Source organism: Ascaphus truei, chromosome 2 (assembly GCF_040206685.1).
Source record: "Ascaphus truei isolate aAscTru1 chromosome 2, aAscTru1.hap1, whole genome shotgun sequence".
In the NCBI taxonomy this organism is placed as follows: domain Eukaryota; kingdom Metazoa; phylum Chordata; class Amphibia; order Anura; family Ascaphidae; genus Ascaphus; species Ascaphus truei.
The window spans coordinates 415,968,761-415,990,308 of NC_134484.1; the positions used below are offsets into that span (position 1 = coordinate 415,968,761).

General features: G+C 38.5%; 1 protein-coding gene across 8 annotated transcripts in view; it reads right to left on the reverse strand.

Moving 5' to 3' along the window:
• NEBL (nebulette) overlaps positions 1 to 21,548 on the reverse strand; it is a 341,974-nt gene that overhangs the window by 73,679 nt on the left and 246,747 nt on the right. For 5 of the 8 annotated variants that reach the window (XM_075587533.1, XM_075587536.1, XM_075587535.1 and 2 more), the window contains exons 13-14: positions 8,043 to 8,156; positions 3,721 to 3,825 (exon numbers count right to left, since the gene is read on the reverse strand). The exons of 2 other annotated variants lie outside the window; for them this stretch is intronic. In XM_075587533.1, coding sequence (XP_075443648.1) covers positions 3,721 to 3,825; positions 8,043 to 8,156 — 219 coding nt within the window. The remainder of the gene's footprint in view (positions 1 to 3,720; positions 3,826 to 8,042; positions 8,157 to 21,548) is intronic. One more of the 8 variants, XM_075587534.1, reaches the window with a different exon arrangement.

Here is a 21,548-nt window from a genome sequence, read left to right on the forward strand (position 1 = left end):
AGATTACATTTTGAATGAAAAGTCCTGGAAGGGGATTTTGGGCCAGTTCGGCCATCTCTAGTGCTGACAAACTATTTATTAATACATTTCTACAAACAAAACCTTTGGTTTATATAACACCATGTCACCATCTAGAGTTACACAATGGCATAGCAGTCTCAGCACTACTGCAGTAGTGTCATTGGTACCCCCTGTCCATTCAGAATACAGAAACAGTAAAATACAGTACATGTTATAAATCAGTGTGCCAACACCAATTTTATTTGTAACTCTCAGTAATTGTACTATCTTTTCAACTGTTTTGTTAATTATCATTTTATAAAACTGGAAAAGGAAAAACTGCTATTTTAGTACTGATTTATGTGTATGGCTATTCTGCCATTGTTGGGTGGACTGGATTAAAAGTTTTGCATGAATTTCTGTACACTTTAGCACATTACGCCTATAATCTATATTATCTTTAACTGTGCATGCAATGTCTTGTATATAATGTATACCCTGTTCACTTATGTAACTATGTACAGTATTTGTAGCCATGTATTATTTGTCATCTTAACTCTGTGCCAAGGACATTTACAAATTCGACATTTGATTCGAACTGTGGGTCGATCTTCGGAGTTAATTTTCGAATCCGGGCAAAATTCAGGGCCAAAACCCAGAAAAGACTCGTTGCATTTGTTTTTTTGTTGTGTGATTTTTTAATTTACTTTTTTTTTTCCCCCTTCATTTTTTTTGTGTTTGAATTTTTTTTTTTTTTATTATTTTTTTTTTAACGCTAATTTTTCCTAAAATAATTTGAACTTTGCAACCATTTAACCAAAATTTTTACAAAAATGTTTTCCGTGATTTTATAAAAATCTAAAGCCAAAAGCAGCCATGTTCTTCCATCCCCCGTCACCCACTACTTTAGGAATCTACAAAAGACTAAGATGTATCTTTTGCCAAATTATGCTTAGGAAAAAAACACAGTTAACAAAATATGGGATAATGTGATTTCTTGGTGAATACCTTTTAAATAGTATTGCCTTAAAGAAAATTCCAGGGTCTCTGCTTTTTCCTGTTTCATTCTGAGAATCTGAGGCAGGGCCAGGGCCGTGTGACTGCTGTAATAGCAACTACTGTACAGTATATAACACTACACCAGACATTGTGTCACTGTAATTACAATACACAATTGGATATAGAAAAGAAAATAATAAAAAAGGAATATACAAATGTTGAAAATAACCCTAACTTGCTTCAAACTTCGCCAATGCAATAAACATTTGCAGATAAAAATCAGCTATGGACAAAATATTTAGTCCCAGTTTGCCCCCAAGTGGTGTTAATCATTATTACTGCATTTATCAGCAGAACATACAGTACTGTCATCTGCAGATTGCATCCCTTCTAGTAAACAACTGTTCTAAAAGTAAAAAAAAATAATATTTATTGTTTTTACATGGCAAAGTCATATATATATACTGTGTGCTCATTTGCATGTCATTTCCCAGAATCCCTTGCTGCAGTGGAAGTGCTGTATGCTGGGTGATAATGGTGAAAGGCGGGGTTGCAGACCTGCCTAAGATATGCAGATGAGCATACAGTTGTATTTGCATATATATATATATATATATATATAGTTTAGGATTATGATTACTTGACAAATGAGTCCCAAATACCTTATTTTGATTTTATATGACAAAAATATGGATACTTCTTTGCTCCTTGGGAGCAACTACCTAAAAATTATTTATAGCCTTAGCTCCTGTGGTACTGGAGGCCAGTCTCTTATTAAGCAGGTTCATTTTCAATGGCAAATAATAAAATATATGCATTTATATATATAATATACAGCAATTGTATGATTTCCATGTATACTTCTCTGATTAGAGATGCATTAATTTACTTTCACTGCGCACCAAATATATATACAACTCAACCTCGTTATAACATTGTGCTTGGGGTCCAAAGAATCACATTGCGTTATAAGCGGATCGCGTTAGAAATAATGTACAATTGTATGCAAATAATGTACAATAAAGTATTTCAGACACCAATAATCGTGTTGGAAAGTATTCATAAATACGAAAATTGGGAGCCACGCTTACATCGCGTTATAAGAGGATTCGCGTTGTAACGGATCGCGTTATAATGGGGTTGAGCTGTATTATTATATTTATATTATATATTATATTATTATTATAAATATATTATATTATATATAATATTGACCAAATATCAAATACATTTTAATTGGTCTTTTTTATAGCCATTAATAAATATTGGACGAAGCTATTCATCATTCATTATCATCATACTGTTTGTCAGAAACTCAACTAACAAGTTTCATACAATTCCTGCTGGTATAAAGTGGTACAAATCGGAGAGAGAATTGCTGCGATGTGAGACATCGAGTCCAATCTTGCAGTAACTCACGTCAATGGCAGTTACCGCAAGATCGTCCGCAATGTCCTGCAATGACTCACGGCCATTGTCTGACTTTTTAAATGGGGCTAGATCTTATTTTTGTGTTTCTATAGTGATAACCTTTCAACCGACTCCACATTTTGAAGTACCACTTGACCAATTTCTGGTTTAAAACTAGGAATAGCTGGGTTTGTATCCCTGTCCTTTATATATTCATCCCAGAATGCTATGGGGCAGGAGTAAAAGCCCGACTCAGTCAAACTGTCTAGAATATTTGGAGTTAGTGGACAGATATGGATAGGGCTTTGTTTAATGAATGGGACATACAGTTGCTGCACCTGTTTAAAAGTAAATTTGCTGCAGCCACTTACCTTTAAATACATGATCTGCTAATGATTAAGGACTTCTTATAAATGCAGTAGTTTATGGCTGGTTACAAATGTATATAGATTTTAATGTAACAGACACTATAAGATAACTGCTAAGCCTAGTACAGGTGATCTGGTTTATTTTTTCCTGATATTAAAGCACAGGAAGAGTTTGGATGTGTACCGATCAAACATGTCAGGCTTTAGCAGTTTGGTAGCCTATTCAACAATGTTACAAGAGACTAGAGCTCTCGTCCATGTAATACCAGAGAATAAATTCTGCCCTATTAAGAAAAATGATGTTTCTAGTTCATCTAGCTAAGCTTTCACCTGGAGCTTTTATGCTCTTTTCTGTACAAAGAATATAAAACTCCGAAACAACTTAATGAGGCTCATTGTATCGCGTCACAGGCAGTGACAGTGACACAGCTACTAACATGATTTTGTTTTTTAAAATCTTGCAAATTAAAATTAACAAACCGGTCGTTCCTACCGTTTGATATTAGTTAGTGGAATGAGAAGGCTAAAACGTCTCCTTGGTCACTCCACTCAATAATATACTGAAACAAATGCAGTCACCTACCTAAAAGGGCAACCCCTCCTAGGACCTGAGTGTACTAGTGGCATTCACATGTTTGGGGGGTATAAACTGGGTGTTTGGTACCTTTTTAGCACACTCAAGTTTACAGTTGTTGCTGCCTTTTTATTGTTATTGGTAAGTGCCATCCTGAGTTGAGAAATGCATTCCCTGCATGGGATGAAGATTTTATACACCTGAGGGTAAATACAACTTATCCAAGTCTATGTGCTACTGTATGTGTTTCTGAAAAATACACTGGGTGTTATTAATTATTGTGGGTCTCTTGTGCGCCAACTACACAATGATTGGTCAAGCTACAGAACATACGTACTTCCTCAATACTCTCTCTACAAACACACTTACATTGCTTTGCATCTTGCTAGTCTTCAAAGCATGTTCCAAGTAAAGCACGTTTGGCAGGTCTATGGTTGGATCGTGCATATTTTCCATGTCTTTCCTGTATTTCACCTGAAATTAAAAAAAAAATTGTTTAAAAGAAGTAAAGTCAGTTCAGGACTTAAGAGTTATTCACAATACGTATACTGTATACTGTTAAATGCTGGATCTGAATGTCCATGCTGGATCCCATGGGGTCTAATGTTTTACAGTGGAATGGAGAATGGGAAGTCTAACACCCAATATTCAGAAAAGGTGCTAAGCTTAAGCACATCCTTATTACTCTCAGTCATTTCTAAGATTTATGTGTCCTTTGTCAATGTTGTGCTTTTTATTACACAGTATAAATACCATTCAGGTTGTACAGCAACGAATTGCTTTGTTTTGCTTCTTTTTCTAAGTACAGTACCTTTATTAATTAACAAAACAATAATAATGAAAAACAAATGTGCCAGTGTTTTTCTAGAAAGCTAAAAATTAACGTACAGTATAAAAAATGTCAAAAGGAGATGTAATGACACAAATCTAAAATAAATCGTCAAATCAGACACTCGAGAGGCACCTTTTTGCGAAAACTAGGAAATATATATTTTTTAAAAAGACGACAAATGAGCGTGAGTTACGTATTTTTCTTAGTCTGCTGCAGAAAGTGAAATCACAAAGAATGTCGTGAAAAGGAGCCTGGGCCATAAATACACGGTTGCCAGTATCCCTGCTAATCATGGACACATGTATAGACTAAACCAGAGAAGGTAATGATCTGAGTGTAGATAAAGTACAAGGATAATAAGAGTCACATCATACTGATAGTTATATGAGTGACAGTCAGTGTGCAGCTGAGTAGAAGGAAGAGAGAGTGAGAGAGAAACTTACAGGCAGCAAGTGGTGTCAGGTTGTCTATTGATAAATAATGTCTGTGTTAAATTATCGTCAGATAATGACAGGTTTAAATCGTTATTTTACCAGTTAAAAAAAAAAAGATTGACATTTTGACAAATCACCATGACTCCTCACATTTTACTAGTCCTCTTATGAAATATTACAACGGATTACCTTTTACTGACATTTGACAACTAGTGTGTCACTAATTAGAAACATCTGCTAAAATGAAATGTGTTCCCATACAGAAGCAAAACATGCACGAAATAAATCTGTTCTGTAGTAATAGATAATTGTGACTGTTATTTTTTTAATTCAACTCTTAATGCCATTTTTAATGAGTTTTAAAGCATAATTTGATTTCTATAACAGGGTTTAGCAAACTTCCCAAGCAGTGCAAGATATTTGCAACACTTTCTTGTTTGTGATAATTTGTTGCCAATGTTTCCAGCAGTTTGAGCTGCAAACTGTAACAATAGATTATGTTACCATAATAATATAAGGATACATTATAACTGTTGAGTTACACTGAATGAAGGGTTGATTTAAACTGAAAGGCGGCCATTATGTTAGGCACACAACCAGGCTTTTTACAGATTTATAACCGGAGAACCAAACTATTGCCAGTTTAGGTAATAATGTAGAATACAGTTTCACATGCTTTATATATAAAAATAAGAAAATAAAAAATAAGGTGGAAAGTAGTATTGCTGCTTTAAAATGTTGCTGGCCAGGCTTTTGAAACAAGTATTTTCAAAAAGATGTATTTGTAATGAGGCAATCCAAGTGTTTTTTTTATTATTATTTTAATACAGGATTGAAGCAGGGGTTCTCCGGAGCTGAACCCCATTAATTTCAGCTCTGGGGACTCCCTGTTTCCGGATGGCAGTAGCCACTCCAGGGTTCAAATTATAACTGTTTTTCAAAGCTCCTGGGCCCTGCAGGCCAATAGGAAGCCGTGACATCATCCAGTGTGGCTTCCTATTGGCCCATGTGACGAAGGAGCTTTAAACTGCAAAAAACTGCAGAAAGGCACTGGCACTCTGCAAACAAGGGGTCCCCCGAGCTGAAATTAAAGGGGTTCAGCACAGGAGACCCTCTGCTTAAAACATTAAGCTGTATTAAAAAATGAAGAAAAAAAGGCAATCCAAGGGGGCGGATGTATTTGTGAATGTATTTTTTCCTACCTAAGATTGAAATAGGGGGTCTCCAGAGCAGATCCCCATTAATTTCAGCTCCAGGGACCTCCTACTTCAATCCTATACTTACCTGCGAATTAGGTGCCGATAGCAGCTCCCCTCGGCAACCAGGATTCACAATATATTCCCTGTTCAGATATTTCCCGGCCTCGTGACCAATAGGAAGCCGTGATGTCATTGGTGCGGCATCCAATTTGCACGTGTGACGTGGGAGCTTCAAACCTGAAAGCCTTGCTTGCCGAGACAGAGCAGCAACTGGCACCTACTTCAGAGTATCTCTGAAAGGAGACGTCCCAGAGCTGAAATTAACAGGTTTCAACGCTGGACACCCCCTGCTTCAATCCCATATTAAAAAAAAAAACCTTTAAAAAAAATTCTCTGTCTAGGGTTTTTATGGCATGACACTGCTGATGACAAAAAAAAAAATTAATGGGACATAAAAGGGTAGGGGAGGATTTGAAGGGCTTAAAACAGGACTATGTGTACAAAAGGGAGGGAGTTCAAATATATTTTTCACTGGCATTACATGACCATACTTGATAACCAGTGGCCAACAGCACTACTGGTGTGTCTCTTTATTCTTTGGTTACACCTTCAAGCTTTTATTTATTTCATATTACGAAGTTACTAATTTTTAATGTACCTCTGTTTAAAAAGAAAATAAGGTACAGTACTGTACATCCTGACTTGCTGTCACCTCAAATGTCAGCTTGCAGTTTGTAATGTATTCATCAACAATCTTGCATCATTTACCTCCAATCATTTGTGATACTGCAACTTGAGGCAGAATATGCACATAGTGGGCTTAACATTTAAATTAAGTTCATTTTCCCCCTCTATTTAAGTACAATGTTGGTAATGCAAAAATGATATGAAATAAGGAATACATTATATTTTAGATATGTTGCCAGGCACTGAGACATTTTTTATTTTCTGCAGTATCTGCAAAAACATCCACCCGTCCTAACAAAGTAGCAATGGGGAAATACAGAGGAAAGTCTCAGTTGCTATGGTACTTTAAAGAGCATCTTCAAACTTCATTGTGTTATTGCAAAGCTAGAGTTGGGCTGTCACCATAAAAGTACCAATTTATGATGGTATTTTCTGATGTGTGGTGTAGTAAGATGACATGAAAATTGAGGTTCGGTGATTATATGGTAAATAAAACAAAAACAAAAAGTTATATGTCTAACGATTTTATTGACTAAGGAACGATGTGCTAAAAAAAAGTGATACAGTATAGCCAGAATATGTGTATGTTGTTTGCCTTGGCAACACGATGGAATAATAATGCTATAAAGGCCCGGCTAATATACATGGAATACGTTGTTCTTTTTTATATCCCGTGAGGGAGGCACAAATAAATAGATAATGGTGTTGTGTTTGCCTTAGTCAAACGTATCTTAGTTTACCCTGCGAGTGCTATATATAAACAACTATTATTATCAGTAACAATTTTAAAGGGGAAGTACTCTGTAAATTGTCGAAACAAGGCAATGAAAAGTAGTGGTTCACAGTATATTTGCAGCAGTATTCTAGGAGAAGGACTTGTATGAAAAATCTCCACTTCGCAGCTATTCCTTTTGACCAGTTAAATCAGGACTAAAATGGGATGTGCTTACTAATGTATACTAATGATAAAATAGTGCTACGCAATCATTTGTTACATTATTGTGGAAGGGAAGTTTTGTACCTTGTCTAAAATATTTTATTTTATTAAAGTTTATGTGACATAAGAGAAGGGATGAAAGCATCACATCAGCAAAACGTGGTTTCTGCAAAAAATTAGGTCTCCATCTTGAAACCCATAACAGAGAAGCTTTAGTATTTCTATGCTGCAATGCATTACAAAGCGGAAAAGATGAATACCGCCGGTATTTGTCTAATTCAGACTGACACAGGTATTTTCATGCATTGGTCTGGAACATGAAGGGCCCGACAGTCTGTCCAGCCCTCTGCGAGGCCATAAAAAGTTGAAGCTCAAAAGATCGGTCCAGCGCCTCTCCCCCTCCTGCTTGATATTTTGGAGACCCCAAGACTGCCCCCACCTTCATAGTTTGTGCTCACACCCACCCCCCTTGATAGTTCGGGCCCACACAAAAATCACAAACCCCATTTAAAAGATTCATTATGATATCAAGATTTTGACATTCCTCTCTCATTGAAATGCCATGTTTACAGTTTTGAACAAATTTGCTAAATCTCACGTACATGACTTGCAAGTGCAGTTGCAGCTTGGGCCTGCTTGAAGGAGGCACTGTCGAAGGGGTTGTAATGTGATTTCTTACCCTTCATTTCCTTAGCAAACTGTTCCTTGTACTGTACCTGATGGAAAAATTATCCATTAAAATATTGCAATAAATACATGATTGTATGTAAAATTGTATGTCCTGCTCTCATTAGTTATTGCTTATTGCCGGACTATTCACTTAAAATAAAACAATATATTCTCTTACAATATATTCTCAGAATAGTCCTTATTCTCTTACATAAAACATTGAATGCCATTGAAAATCCAGACAGCCTTCTAGAATTAATAGAATTGTCCTTCCACATGTTATTTTCCTCCAACTTAGAAAGATCTAAATAACATTCAAATATAAGTCACAAGTTAATGAATACATTTATATTGATGCAACATGTTTTGTTTCAAAGTAAAATGAATTAAAATGCAGCAATTCTATTTGAAAATAATGAAAATAAACATATCTAAATTGACAGAAGTAAAGTTAGATTTTTAAAAAAAATCTGTTTAAGAGAGTAAGCTGAGGACGTTTCTTTAAATATTTCAAAGCATTTTAGTCTAAGGGTGATGCGCAGAAATGTTTGTAGCTTCAAAAAAGAGGATCGCAGAACTCATTAGAATATTTCCAAGAGATATGGGTACTGAGGCCATTACTGACTCATAGTACAGCAAAACTCAGAACATTGACATTGCTATACCAGGTTACTCTCTATTTATAAAAAAAAACAGAGTTAGAAGGGGGATAAGTTGATCTTTATGTAAAGAACAACTTAAAAGCAACTTTAATAAAAGGGTCTGGAGAAAACACTGAAACATATTCTGGTAATCCTAGAATCTAGTGATCAAAAAGTTTTTTTTCTCTCCATATTAAGGTGATCTACAGATCTTCAGGACAGGAAGTGGAATTTGATAGAACATCAATGAGGTGGCAAATAAAGGAGAGGTGATCAGTATGAGAGACCACAGTCTGCCAGATGTGGACTGGAAATTCCCTGCAGCAGGTTCACCCAAAAGCTGGGGGACATCCTGGATTCTTTAGAGGGGGCACTTGGTGAGGAAGCTCACTCACAAGGAAGCAATACTAAGTACTTGTAAATTGGGACAGCGTATCACATGTAATTGTTGGTAAGGGCATACATTCAAGCGATCATCAATTAGTATAGTGTAGTATGAAGATAGACTTTATCATGCTGACTTTGACGAGACAGGGAAATATCTAAGGGATTCTTTGGCAGGGTGGAGGTATTTGTGGAGTGCAAGAGCAGTCGTAAAAATTAAAAGATGCAATAATAAAAGCAACAGACCTTTGTGTTAGGCAGGTTGGTAAAACTACAAGGGAATGAAAGTTAATATGGTTCTCAAATGAGAAAAACAGCCTGTAGGAAATATAGGCCGACTCAGAAGAGGGAATACAGAATTATACAGTATTAGTTTAGGCAGAAAGAGACTAAGCAAGTCATCAGATGTGCAAATGCCCAAGCAGCAAAGAACCCAGTCAAAGTAGGAAGACAAAACACTTTTTGGTAGATAAGTAAAAGGGAAATATGGGGATACACCTCCCTAGATGAAGTAGCCAGGCTGCTACGAAATGTGTGGGGTTATTTCCAGTCAGCTGATCTGCCTCTGTGAAGAAATAAAATCATTGTGCCTGCTTCCTGTGAAAGCGGAGTGGTGTGATCTCTCTGTGGACTCTGTGACAAAGGAGAACTTGATCGCAGGCGTTCAATCTGCCCCACCTGATGAGACGAGTGGTGCGCCTTGTCATTAAGCAGCGTGTGATTTCAGACGCAACATTGTACAGGGCACTTGCAGGACAGAGCAGACACAGCATTGAGAGAGAAGCTTCCACAGGACGGCAAAGAATTGAGTTACTATTACTGCACATTGTGCATATTCTATGGTTGTCTGTGAGTGTGATACCTCAAGTTTTTAATGTTGACATTTATTTTTTACATTAAATAATACACTATAGTTGTTGCACTCTTTTTTTTTTTTAGATTACAATCACCTATACTCCTTGTATCAATATACATGTATTCATTAACTTATGAGTTATATTTTAATATTATCCAGATCTGTCTAAGTTGGAGGAAAATGACTTATGAAAGGACAATTCTATTCATTCAAGAAGGTTACCAAGCTCCATTAGGCTATTCTATTAAATTCAGATTCCGAAATTGTTTTTTTGAGAGAGACCTATTTTGTAGGGGCCCAATTTAAATAAATATCTCCAACTACAGCCCCCTATACTGCACAGGGCGAGACACTTGAGGTACAGTACCAGGGAAATAAGCTAATTTAAATATGCAAACATACCTATTGCCCAGTTATCTCACCATGTGGAGCTTAGTTAATATGGACCTAAATCTAGTGTTATTCATGAAGAGTTGTGGCTTTTAAAGCAATGTCACCATTTGCTAACATTTCTCGAAATGCATGAAAGAATTCACAAAGTACTTAAGACATTCGCACATCTCTATAAATAAATAATCAATGAATGCAATTTCCTTCTTAATAACAATTCTAGCATTCTAAAGTTTGTTTTTAAAAAAAAAATTGGTAAAGAATAATCAGGTGTATTATCATTCCTTATCATTTTTTGGATAATTTTGACATCATAATTACTAAACAACAAAAAAAGAATATTATCAGGGGAACATTAAACATTTTAAAAAGTGTAATGTATATATACATACACACATATCTATATATCTATATCTATACACACACCCACACAGACACACACACGTCTGCACATCCCTCTGTGCTTCTGTGATAGCCTGTCCCTCACCCATAGACAGCCAGTGAGGTTGCACATCCCTCCCCCGCTGTGAATGGAATGGAGACCAGTGTGCACATAGGGCAGGAGGGAGTGCAAAGAGAGGGGAGGAGAGACAGCAAGGTGAGTAGGAGGAAGAAACAGAGACAGCAAGGAAAGGAGGAGACCGATGAGATGAGTAGGAGAGGAGGGAGTGTAGTGTGCAAAGAGAGGAGCAGACAGTAAGGCAGGGAGTGCAAAGAGAGGGGAGGAAGGAGTGTAAAGAGGAGCAGAGCATGATGGAGGAGAGAGTAAGGTGGGTAAGAAGGGACAAGAGACAGCAAGGCATTACAGGGAGGAGTGAAAACAAAGAATAATGTTTAATGAATAACCTTACAGATCTCCTAGATCGGTGTATGTTACGCCAGGTACAGCTAGTTTAAACATAATTGTCTGATTTCTTTGGGGGGTAAAAAAGGCACTAATCCTCTACAATTTTTTATCGACTAAATATGCCATTGTGTTTACATCATATTTTCCTCTTAAGCAATGGACCTTAAAACTAATTAATCAAAATCACATACAAAATCAAGAGTAGAACAAAAGCCATTTGTGTCTAATTAAGTACTGTGCCAAATGAGGAACAACAAGAAACTGGAATTTAACAATATATGTTAATCACTAAATAATAAAACAAAATACCCCAAGAATTCCCATGTAATGTATAAAGATTTTTTAACAAAATGTTGCGTTCATGAATAGAAGCACTGTATTCAGCACAATACTTTTCCATTTCAAAGGACTTTAAATTATACAAATAACCATGCATATGAGGCAATGCGAATACATGACTCAGGCTGAAGAAATCATTTAAATTGAAGCATGTAGTTTTGCAATATGCAATTTTATTTCATGTTTGTTTTTCCATCCAATTATGGAATTATTAAAAGAATTTCAGCTTTATTTCTTTCAAGTTAGAGCAAATGGTGGTTAATATAAAACTCTTCTGCAAGGTGTAATTTGTGCAATTTGTTATAGACCAAAACATTTTACTGCATTTTGAGAAGTTTGCTGAAGGGGTGGTAATTATATACTTAGCATTATTAGAGGATAGAAAAAAATATTCTGCGCAGAAAATGACTGACCCATTACAAATGACTAACAAATGCCTTAGCTGTCGAAATATTGCCAGGATACGCCCTTTTTTCACTCACGATGAAACTAAAATCCTAATTCACTCACTTAACCTGTCCCGCCTTTACTACTGCAACCTTCTCCTAGTTCGCATTTCCCTCATTCGCCTGTTCCAATTTCAATCCATACAAAATGCTGCTGCCAGACTCATCAACGTCGCTCACTGGTCCACCTCTGCAGCTCCACTATGCAAATCCCTACACTGGCTTCCCATATACTCTACAATCAAATATAAAATCCTAGTTCTGACTTACAAAGATCTCAGCTATGCTGCCCCCCTTGCATTTCAGCCCTCATCTCCAAATATATCCCTAAACGCCCCCTCCGTTCTGTCCACGATATCCGCCTCTCCTCCTGCCTTATTACCTCCTCTCGCTCCAACCTACAAGACTTTTCCTGTGCTGCCCCCTCTCTGGAATTTCCTACCGTGCACCATCAGACTCTCTCCCAGCTTTCAGACATTCTAAAACTCACAACACCTTTACTTAAGAAGAAAAAAAAGAGAATATCCCTTAATTGGAGCACTTGAAAGCATTTATTACCTATCGAAAAAAATAAGGATTAAAGCAACAACTATATCTCGTCACAATCAAAAACAAGAAAAATACATAAAAATACCTGACGACTATTACACACACACGGTACAGAGTAGGGCCCCTTTCATTCGCAGGGTTGGGTTCCAGGCCCCCGCCGAAAAGTGGAAATTGCTGAAAAGTGGAACATTGCATTTGTGCGCTTTGCACAAAAAAAGCTATGTCCAGCAGCGACCGTCTCTTCTACCTCCTAAGCCGTTCCAGAATGCCCCATTCTGCGAATGCGCGGAATTGGGGGCCCCCATCTGCATATGTGCGGAGTCGACGGCCCCCCTTCTGCGCATGCTTAGAAACATGATTGCAGTCATGAAACAGTACAACCGTATTGGTTTATCGCCGAGAAGCGGAACACTGAGAAGCGGGGCCCTACTGTACAGTAAAATAATGACCAAAGTAATTGTATAGAGCCCATGAGGATTCAAAAAGTTAATCACTGCTCAGGGGTAACCCGGGTACCACATATAAAGGGAACATATATAATATACATGGTCAAAAAAACATGTGAAGCCATCTACAAGCACCCTTAATAAGGCATTGAAAATCATGAAGTCAGAGAAAGAATATCGATAATGAAGTAAGAGTGATTATATGGATTGAATATCACTGAGCTGAAGAGTAGAGTAAATAACTCAATGTCCCCTTCCTGCTAATAAAGCGAACTGTATCATTCACATTTCGATTTTAATAATATACCCGCAGGACAATTCCAGAGAGTTCGCCGGAATTGTTCAGATGATATTTCATTTAAACAGAGAACAAGGAAACTTAAATACATGTTCAAAGAGCGTGGATATTCACAAAGATCTATAAATATAGGCTATGTTGGAGTACATGAAATGAAACGTGAAGAATTATTAGTACAAAAGAAACAGCAATATAAGGGTACTAATTATACAGCTTGCCCTTTTCAGCCTGATGGATCCGCAGAGAAGCGTCTTGAGATATGCGGGATCAAACAGAAGAAAATCATAGTGTATACTGCTGACAAAAAACAACAAACAGGAACAAAGAATACAAAACTAGTACACAAAAACGTGACCCAATGCGTTTCCTGTGTATCACTTCCTCAGGGTGACCCGTTTGTAGTGATAGTTATAGTATGTTGTTTGTTTGCCACGTTTTGTATGTTAGTTTTGTATTGTTTGTTCCTGTTTGTTGTTTTTTGTCAGCAGTATACACTATGATTTTATTCTGTTTAATCCCGCATATCTCGAGACGCCTCTCTGCGGATCCATCAAGATGATCCAGGTGTGCCAGATTGGACTTCTATACAAGGTTCCCAATACAATCCATCAGTTCATTTGGACATTTATTGGACATTTTCTGAGGCGCCGGTTCATATTTGTTACTGTTATTATGTTCTGATCTTGTTCTGTCAGTTTTGATATCAGACGGCCTTTTCTCATATATATTCGTTTTCCTTACACTATTGATTTATTTAATCACTAGAAGTCACATTGACAGTTTAATAGCGAAAGCGCTTTCAGCACCTTCCTTCTTTTTGTTGTGTAGCTCGCCTTATTAGTACATATAATCACAATTGGAGTAAAATTCGAGATTTCTTACAAAGACTCTGGCATGTGTTTAAAATTGATAAGGATCTCCAATATATGATTATATATTATAAGTTAACATGACAGCACGACGTACACAAAATGTATGCGATAGATTGGTTCACTTTCACTATGAAATATTTCCAAGAAATAAAGAAAGATTTCAGGGGTCTTACCCATGTGGCTCTTGCAAAGCCTACAGATATGTGCAACAAAAGAAAAACTTTTCTAACCGCATGCATGACCGTTCATTTGTGTAGTCCCAAGGTGAGGGGGGGCAGTGCACGGTTTTTTTTGAAGAAGATAGAGCTCAGCACATCAAAAATTGATTAGATTAAAAGCAATTTATTGGATGGGTGCATCAGGGATCAAGTAGGGAAACAATAAATCTGACGCGTTTCGCGCGTTCTAGGCGCTTTTTCAAAGAGTGAAGCGTCCATCGTGGTCTACCCTATTTTGTAGACAACCGGATGTCCAAAAAACGTAACCGGAAGTGAAGCGGCGGGCACACCATCAGCAACATTCCCCTAGCAACCAGAGAATCTGGAGACAGTCAGCCAGGCGGGCGCAGTGACCCCTTAGTGTGGAGGCCCAACATGCAGGGAGAACCACTGATATTGTGAGACTCCCATACCGGTTGCCGCGACCGGAAGTTGCGCAAATTGGCGAGATTACGACCGAGCTGCACAGTAAACCATGGTGAAGGAGACTCACAGACCAACGCAGCGCCACCTCCAGGACGGAAGACAAAAATGCAGGGATCATGACAATATAAAAACACAAAGAGTGTCTCAGAACATATATATAATAGTACTTGTGACATATCTAAAATAATAGGAACACAAATAAATCGTTGCCAGAAGTGAATTGGTTCTAAATGTATATATCGTCAGACATAAAGTTATAGGGGTACTGTATGTTATTGATGATAAATAGAAGCCATATAATGTGACAAAAAACATGAAGAATCAGTATGGCACACGTATAAACCTGTACATAATAAGGATAAATCTTATATGCTATGATTAGATATGAGTGAGACAAACCCCCAGATATCTCATATGCATATGGAATAAATTTATATTTGATAATATATGTAACTCTGCAAAGTGGAATAACATAGTTTCTCAATAATTACATGTTGTCAATTTGTTCTCGTATATCAATAAACAAAGAGGGATAGATAGAACATACATACAATAATATATTCCCAATGTATTGTCCTAGGATATTATCCACCAATACATGTCATACATGGGAAAAAGGATAATACAATGGTATTTTAGGTAAATCAGACAGCCAATCTTATTATTGTAAACAGAGAACCATGTATAAGTACATCAAGATAGCTCCATGGCCTAGATGTTGCTTCACCTAAACAGTTTGAAACATTGTATAATAAACTCATATAGAAGAGGGGGCTAGCAAGTATATCGTAAAGAGTGAACATGCCAGGAAATGTTTTGATTCCCAGTCTATATTCATCCCCATGGGGAACAGTCAACCCAGAGTATAGATCCAAAACATTTCACTACAATTGCGGATTGCCTCTCTATTGCCTCCTCTGGTTGGTAGTATAATGTGTTCAAGAGCACTAAAACTAAATGTGTCTAGATTACCAGAGGGGCAGGTAGAGAAATGTCACATGATGCACGATAATGATGTATATAAAGCGCTGCTTATCACTTATTAGTCAAGCCCTGATGAACTGTTACTGACGAAATGTGCATTGGGCTGAGCACAAGTACAAGCAGGACGTCTGTTCTGGTGACCGAGAGCCAAGCATAGGCTGTGTTGCAGATTGATATGATGATACATGCTGCAACAATGGAACTCTAGAATCGGCTGATTCTGCTGACAATCTAGTCTTCAGCAAGCCAGATATGAGCTGTATCTTAGGCAGAGAAGCTAAAGTGTGCAGACTTCCTGGAACTAAATATACAGATACTCTAAGCATTTTACCCTACGTCAAGCTGACCTATGGATGTTGTAAGGGGATATGGAGTTATTTATTCTAATACACAAGAGAAAAAGAACTCAGCTAATAGCACTCTATAACTCTGAAGTGAATGGTAATAGTGATGATTAGTGAAAAGAATTAAAATAACTTTATTAGTACAGTATGTATCTTAAAATAAGGGGGTGTACATAAATGAAGATAAGAATGACCGTGTATCCCAGTCAGGAGCCTGTAATAACCAGGGTATAGTGGAGTAAATGCAAAGTAACTGTATAGTTAGAAAGCTTAACACACAAACCTATATCACCATATAAAATGTATATGGGATGGTATATTAACGCTTAGTAATCCCTCCTTATTGTTGTATTGGAGGACTGTTATCAAGGTTGAAGGGGTATATTCCCCCCTCCTAACTGCAGCTGAATTAGTTAAATAATTTGTCAATTTGCTGCAGGAAAAACGTGTGCTTCCTCATGGTATAATCCTCACTATTTTGAGGTGATTATATTTCAGTAGGTAAGCCAAAAAACACCCTTGGTTATTATAGGCTTAACACTTTTAAAAATCCTAGATAAATATCAGGATATTGAATCAGTAATGCATCAGAACCACATACCGTTTATATTATAAAGTAGTGGTTACAAATGCATCCGATCAGTATATTAGTTGCAGGCTCTTTATGTTGTCCTGCTTGGTTGAGCTCCTCTCACTGGATTGGGCACAAGTCTATGTGGTGTTCAGAACCACTAACCACAATCACAAACATTAACTCATACAAATGTATATATGTAAGTGAGATAGTATACAGAGCTCAACGCGACAAGAGCCACTGCGTGGTGATCATCCTCCGTCTAATATACAGATACTCTGAGATTTTTTACCCTACGTCAAGCTGACCTATGGATGTTTTAAGGGGATATGGAGTTATTTATTCTAATCTTCAGATTTGTGATATTCAATTCATATAATCACTCTTACAGATGTAGCAAGATTTACTGCCAGTGCCTAAACCACAAGGAGCGGCATAACACCTGCGTGACCACTTTGTTTTCCACATTCGTCCGCGACAGTGCCAAAACTCGGCTACGGTCCACCGGAATAATTATTTGAGCGTTTATTTTAGTTTATTACATACTGTAGCCAGCAGGTGGCACACTGAATATCTTCACCTATGATACTTGGTAACCACAAGTATCTGTGCACTTGAATGCTAAAGTACTGTACACGGGGTTCCAAATGCGCACAATCTCATCAGAGCATATAGAAAAAGGGGGAAAAAAACACACAATAGTGTAATATTGTATAATACAGTTTGATCAAAGGAAGTAATGCACTCACATTTTATGCAGTCAAGCGGGCATTTCGGTTACTGAGTTTAACCACACTGATGTTACAGATTCTCTGTGGACAGGATACCTCCGGCAGTGCAGATCGTCTCCAACGATAGGGTCCGCAGTGTTGTATAGGGTCACCATTGACAGGATACTGGTTCCTGTGCGTGGATTAGTTTGTGAGTAAGCGGTGTCCCCGGGATTCGGTGGGTGAAATCATACATTCTTCTTTCTATCAGCCTTATACATTCACCAACTCTTCAATGGAGAGTAGGTGAATGTATAAGGCTGATAGAAAGAAGAATGTATGATTTCACCCACCGAATCCCGGGGACACCGCTTACTCACAAACTAATCCACGCACCGGAACCAGTATCCTGTCAACGGTGACCCTGTACAACACTGCGGACCCTATCGTTGGAGACGATCTGCACTGCCGGAGGTATCCTGTCCACAGAGAACCTGTAACATCAGTTTGGTTAAACTCAGTAACCGAAATGCCCGCTTGACTGCATAAAATGTGAGTGCATTACCTCCTTTGATCAAACTGTATTATACAATATTACACTATTGTGTGTTTTTTTCCTCCTTTTTCTACTGTATATACTCTGATGAGATTGTGCGCATTTGGAACCCCTATTTCCTCAACGACTCAAGTGGCTTAGAACGGACCCATTTGCTATCCGGTGCGGCACCCATCAAAGAGATCCTCATTTCTGGACTATATCATATCCTTTTAATTTCACAGTTTTTGCTCTTGTTTCTTTCTCTTTTTTAAAGTACTGTACAGTAGGAACCCACAGGTGTCTCGATACAAGATACGATTTAGACATGTCTCGCTTTAAACACTGCCTTTCTTTGTTTAATGACCTTATACTTCTCTATTATACTTTACTAAAAACCCTATGCATTAACAAACTGTGTCTAGTGCGTGGCATGGAATATGGCATTTTCTAAACCTACCTGCAGTTGTGGATATATGATATACAGTATTATGCCATTCAAGACAGTACAAATAAGAAGTCAACTCTATCTGACATCTATGATTATATCGCCACGAAGTACCAATTCTACGGGGAAAAAAAGACTGGACGAATTCTATTACACACAACTTAAACATTAATTATTGCTTTATTCGAGTATGGTGCCTCGGCATGAAAGGCGGGTACTGGATACTGCACATGTCATGGATGGGTATATATTCGATTATGACACGTTTTGAAGGAGAAAGAGATTGAAAAGCCTTTCAGAACCGATCACTCCAATCTGCTCCCACGTAAGTACCTTGCTCCATACATGTACTGTACCTGCCCCAATACCATACTAGTATGGACCAATCAACTCTGAAACCGAGAAAAACCTACATGCCAACTACATCATCGAGTCGAACAACTGCAGCCATCCCACCCCTTTCATCAACGCACACAACTTCTACAATGGGTTGCTGACACCCTATCCTCTGCCTGTGGATAATCATGATAAAGTTTACATACAGTACAACAGTAGACAGTAGAACTGTCATTCCCAAATGACATGCATAAGACGTTCCATACAAGTTCTATACACGCATGCGCAGAAATTCAATGACGCGCATATGCGTTCCATACACGTTTATCGGTAGAATGTGCAATTCATGCATCTATTTCTTCTTCTAGATTCTTAATAAATAACATTCTCACAATTATTTTACAGATGAAACTGCACACGAGTCATCCCGAAAAAGATGTCGGTTGAAGAAGATTGTATATTTGGTAGAAGATTGAAGAATGCATTATTTCACAAAGTCCTTGTTAATTATCCATAAACTGTCATTTACTGTAATCTAATAAAACAATTAATATTTTAAAAATACTCTTTAATCATCCGATCACTCCCAGCCTGTGGTGGGTCAGTTATTGCCTAGGACCTGGAGAAGGGACGGTGCCCCTGAGCCCGGCCATGGTTCCCAGGTTTTGTAAAATTGGGGCATTCTTTGATTCAGCATGGCTGTGAGCCTTTCCATATTCATAACTGTGTTTATCCTGTTCACAATTGTCCTCCTGGAGGGGGATTTTATTTGTTTCCAGGCCGCGGCAACTGAGCATCTGGCTGCCGTTAGTATAGCAGATAACAGTCTAGCTAGTGGGGCAGGAAGGTCTTCTAATGGTTTTCCCAGCACGTATGTCAGAGGATCCAGGGGGACCTCCAGTCCTAGGGTTTCGTATATAAGTCTTTGGACTCTGGTCCAAAACTTCTGGATCTCTGGACATGACCACCAAATATGTGCCATGTCACCCTTTTGACCACATCCTCTCCAGCACAAATCATCCGTGCCGGGGAAGATCTGGCTCAGTCTAGTCGGAGTCAGGTACCATTGAAATAGTATTTTGTAAATGTTTTACTTTGTGATAGAGCAGATTGATGTTTTGGAAGCTGCTTCCCAGATATCCTCCCAGTCCTCAAGGTCCACTTGCATGTTTAGATCCGCGCACCATTTTTGCATATAGGTATGGGAAGGTGGGGGGTGGGAGGCCTCATTTATCCTGTAAATTTCAGAGATTAGTCCTCTGTGGTATACACCTTTGCAGCAGAGGGACTCGAATCTGGTCTGCGGGGGCAATTTGGGGGTCTGGGACAGAGCTCCAAGGAAATGCCTTAACTGAAGGAATTTGAATATGGGGAGGTTGGGGGCTAGAAATTTAGTTTTGAGCTCTTGGAAGGACAGAGCTTTGTTACTCTTCAGCAGATCTGCCACCATTCTAATATCTAGGTCCTGGAATTGACCAAATTGGGTACGGGAGCACCCAGGCAGGAATTCTGGGTTCCCGAAGATTGGGGTGAGTTGGGAGGGGGATGAAGCTAGGCCGTATTTCCCTTTGTTTTTGGTCCAAATGGACCATGTGCATTTCATCGCCCCAAGCTCAAGTTTTTGGGGTCTCTTTTCTTTGTATGTCTGGGACCAGAGCAATACCGGGAGCGGGGTGGGGGACGCGTGGTGGGATTCTATTGCGAGCCAGCAGTTGGAGTCCGGGGGGTTATTCCAAACCACCGCTTGTCTCAGCTGGGCTGCTTGATAGTATCTAACCACGTATGGGGCTCCCAAACCTCCTCTTGTCTTTGAGGACAAGAGAACCGATCTCGGGACTCTGGGTTTGCGCTGTCTCCAGATGAAGCGTAGGATGTGGGACTGTATGTTCCTTAATTCTGCTAATGGGATTGGTACTGGGAGTGCTTGGAAGTAGTAAAGTAGGCAGGGGAAGGATATTCATTTTAGCAGATACAATTCTACCAAACCAGGATTTCTGGTTGGGGTTCCAAGCGTCTAAGTCTCTTTTGATTTGGTCAAATAGGGGGGGTAGTTAGCCTGGTACAGGGTGCTATATGTGTTGGTTATTTTTACTCCTAGGTATTTTATGTGGGAGGTGTTCCATTTATATTTATAATTCGACTGCAGTAGTTTCCAAATGGGGCCTGGGAGGGATAGGTTGAGTGCTTCGGATTTGTCTGTATTTATCTTGTAGTCTAAGACCTGGCTAAATTGGTCAAGTAGTTTCTGTAGGTTGGGGAGGGAAATATGTGGGTCGGCAAGGGTCAGTATTACATCGTCGGCGAAGAGTGAGCTTTTATATTCTATGTCAGCGATTGTTATGCCTTTGATGCTTGGTTCGACACTAATTTGGGCCGCTAGGGGTTCAATTGAGATAGCAAACAATAGAGGGGAGAGGGGGCAACCCTGTCTGGTTCCATTTTTTATGGAGATTGGGTTTGACTGTCCGTCTGGGAGTTTTAGGTATGCGGTGGGATTCTGATAAAGGGCACGGACTCCTTCTAGGAAGGGGCCTGAAAAACCAAATTTGATCATTGTTTGGTCAAGAAAGGCCCATTTGATTCGGTCAAACGCCTTCTCGGCGTCCAGTATCATGGCTTGGAGTTTATTGAGATGCACGTGGTCAATGATGTCAATGATTTTGCGGGTGTTGTCAAAGGCCTATCTTCTTGACACAAAGCCCACTTGGTCTATATGAATTAGTCTGCAGAGAATAGGGTTTAGTCTGTTTGCAAGGATCTTGCTGAAGAGTTTCAGGTCTGTGTTAAGCAGGGAGA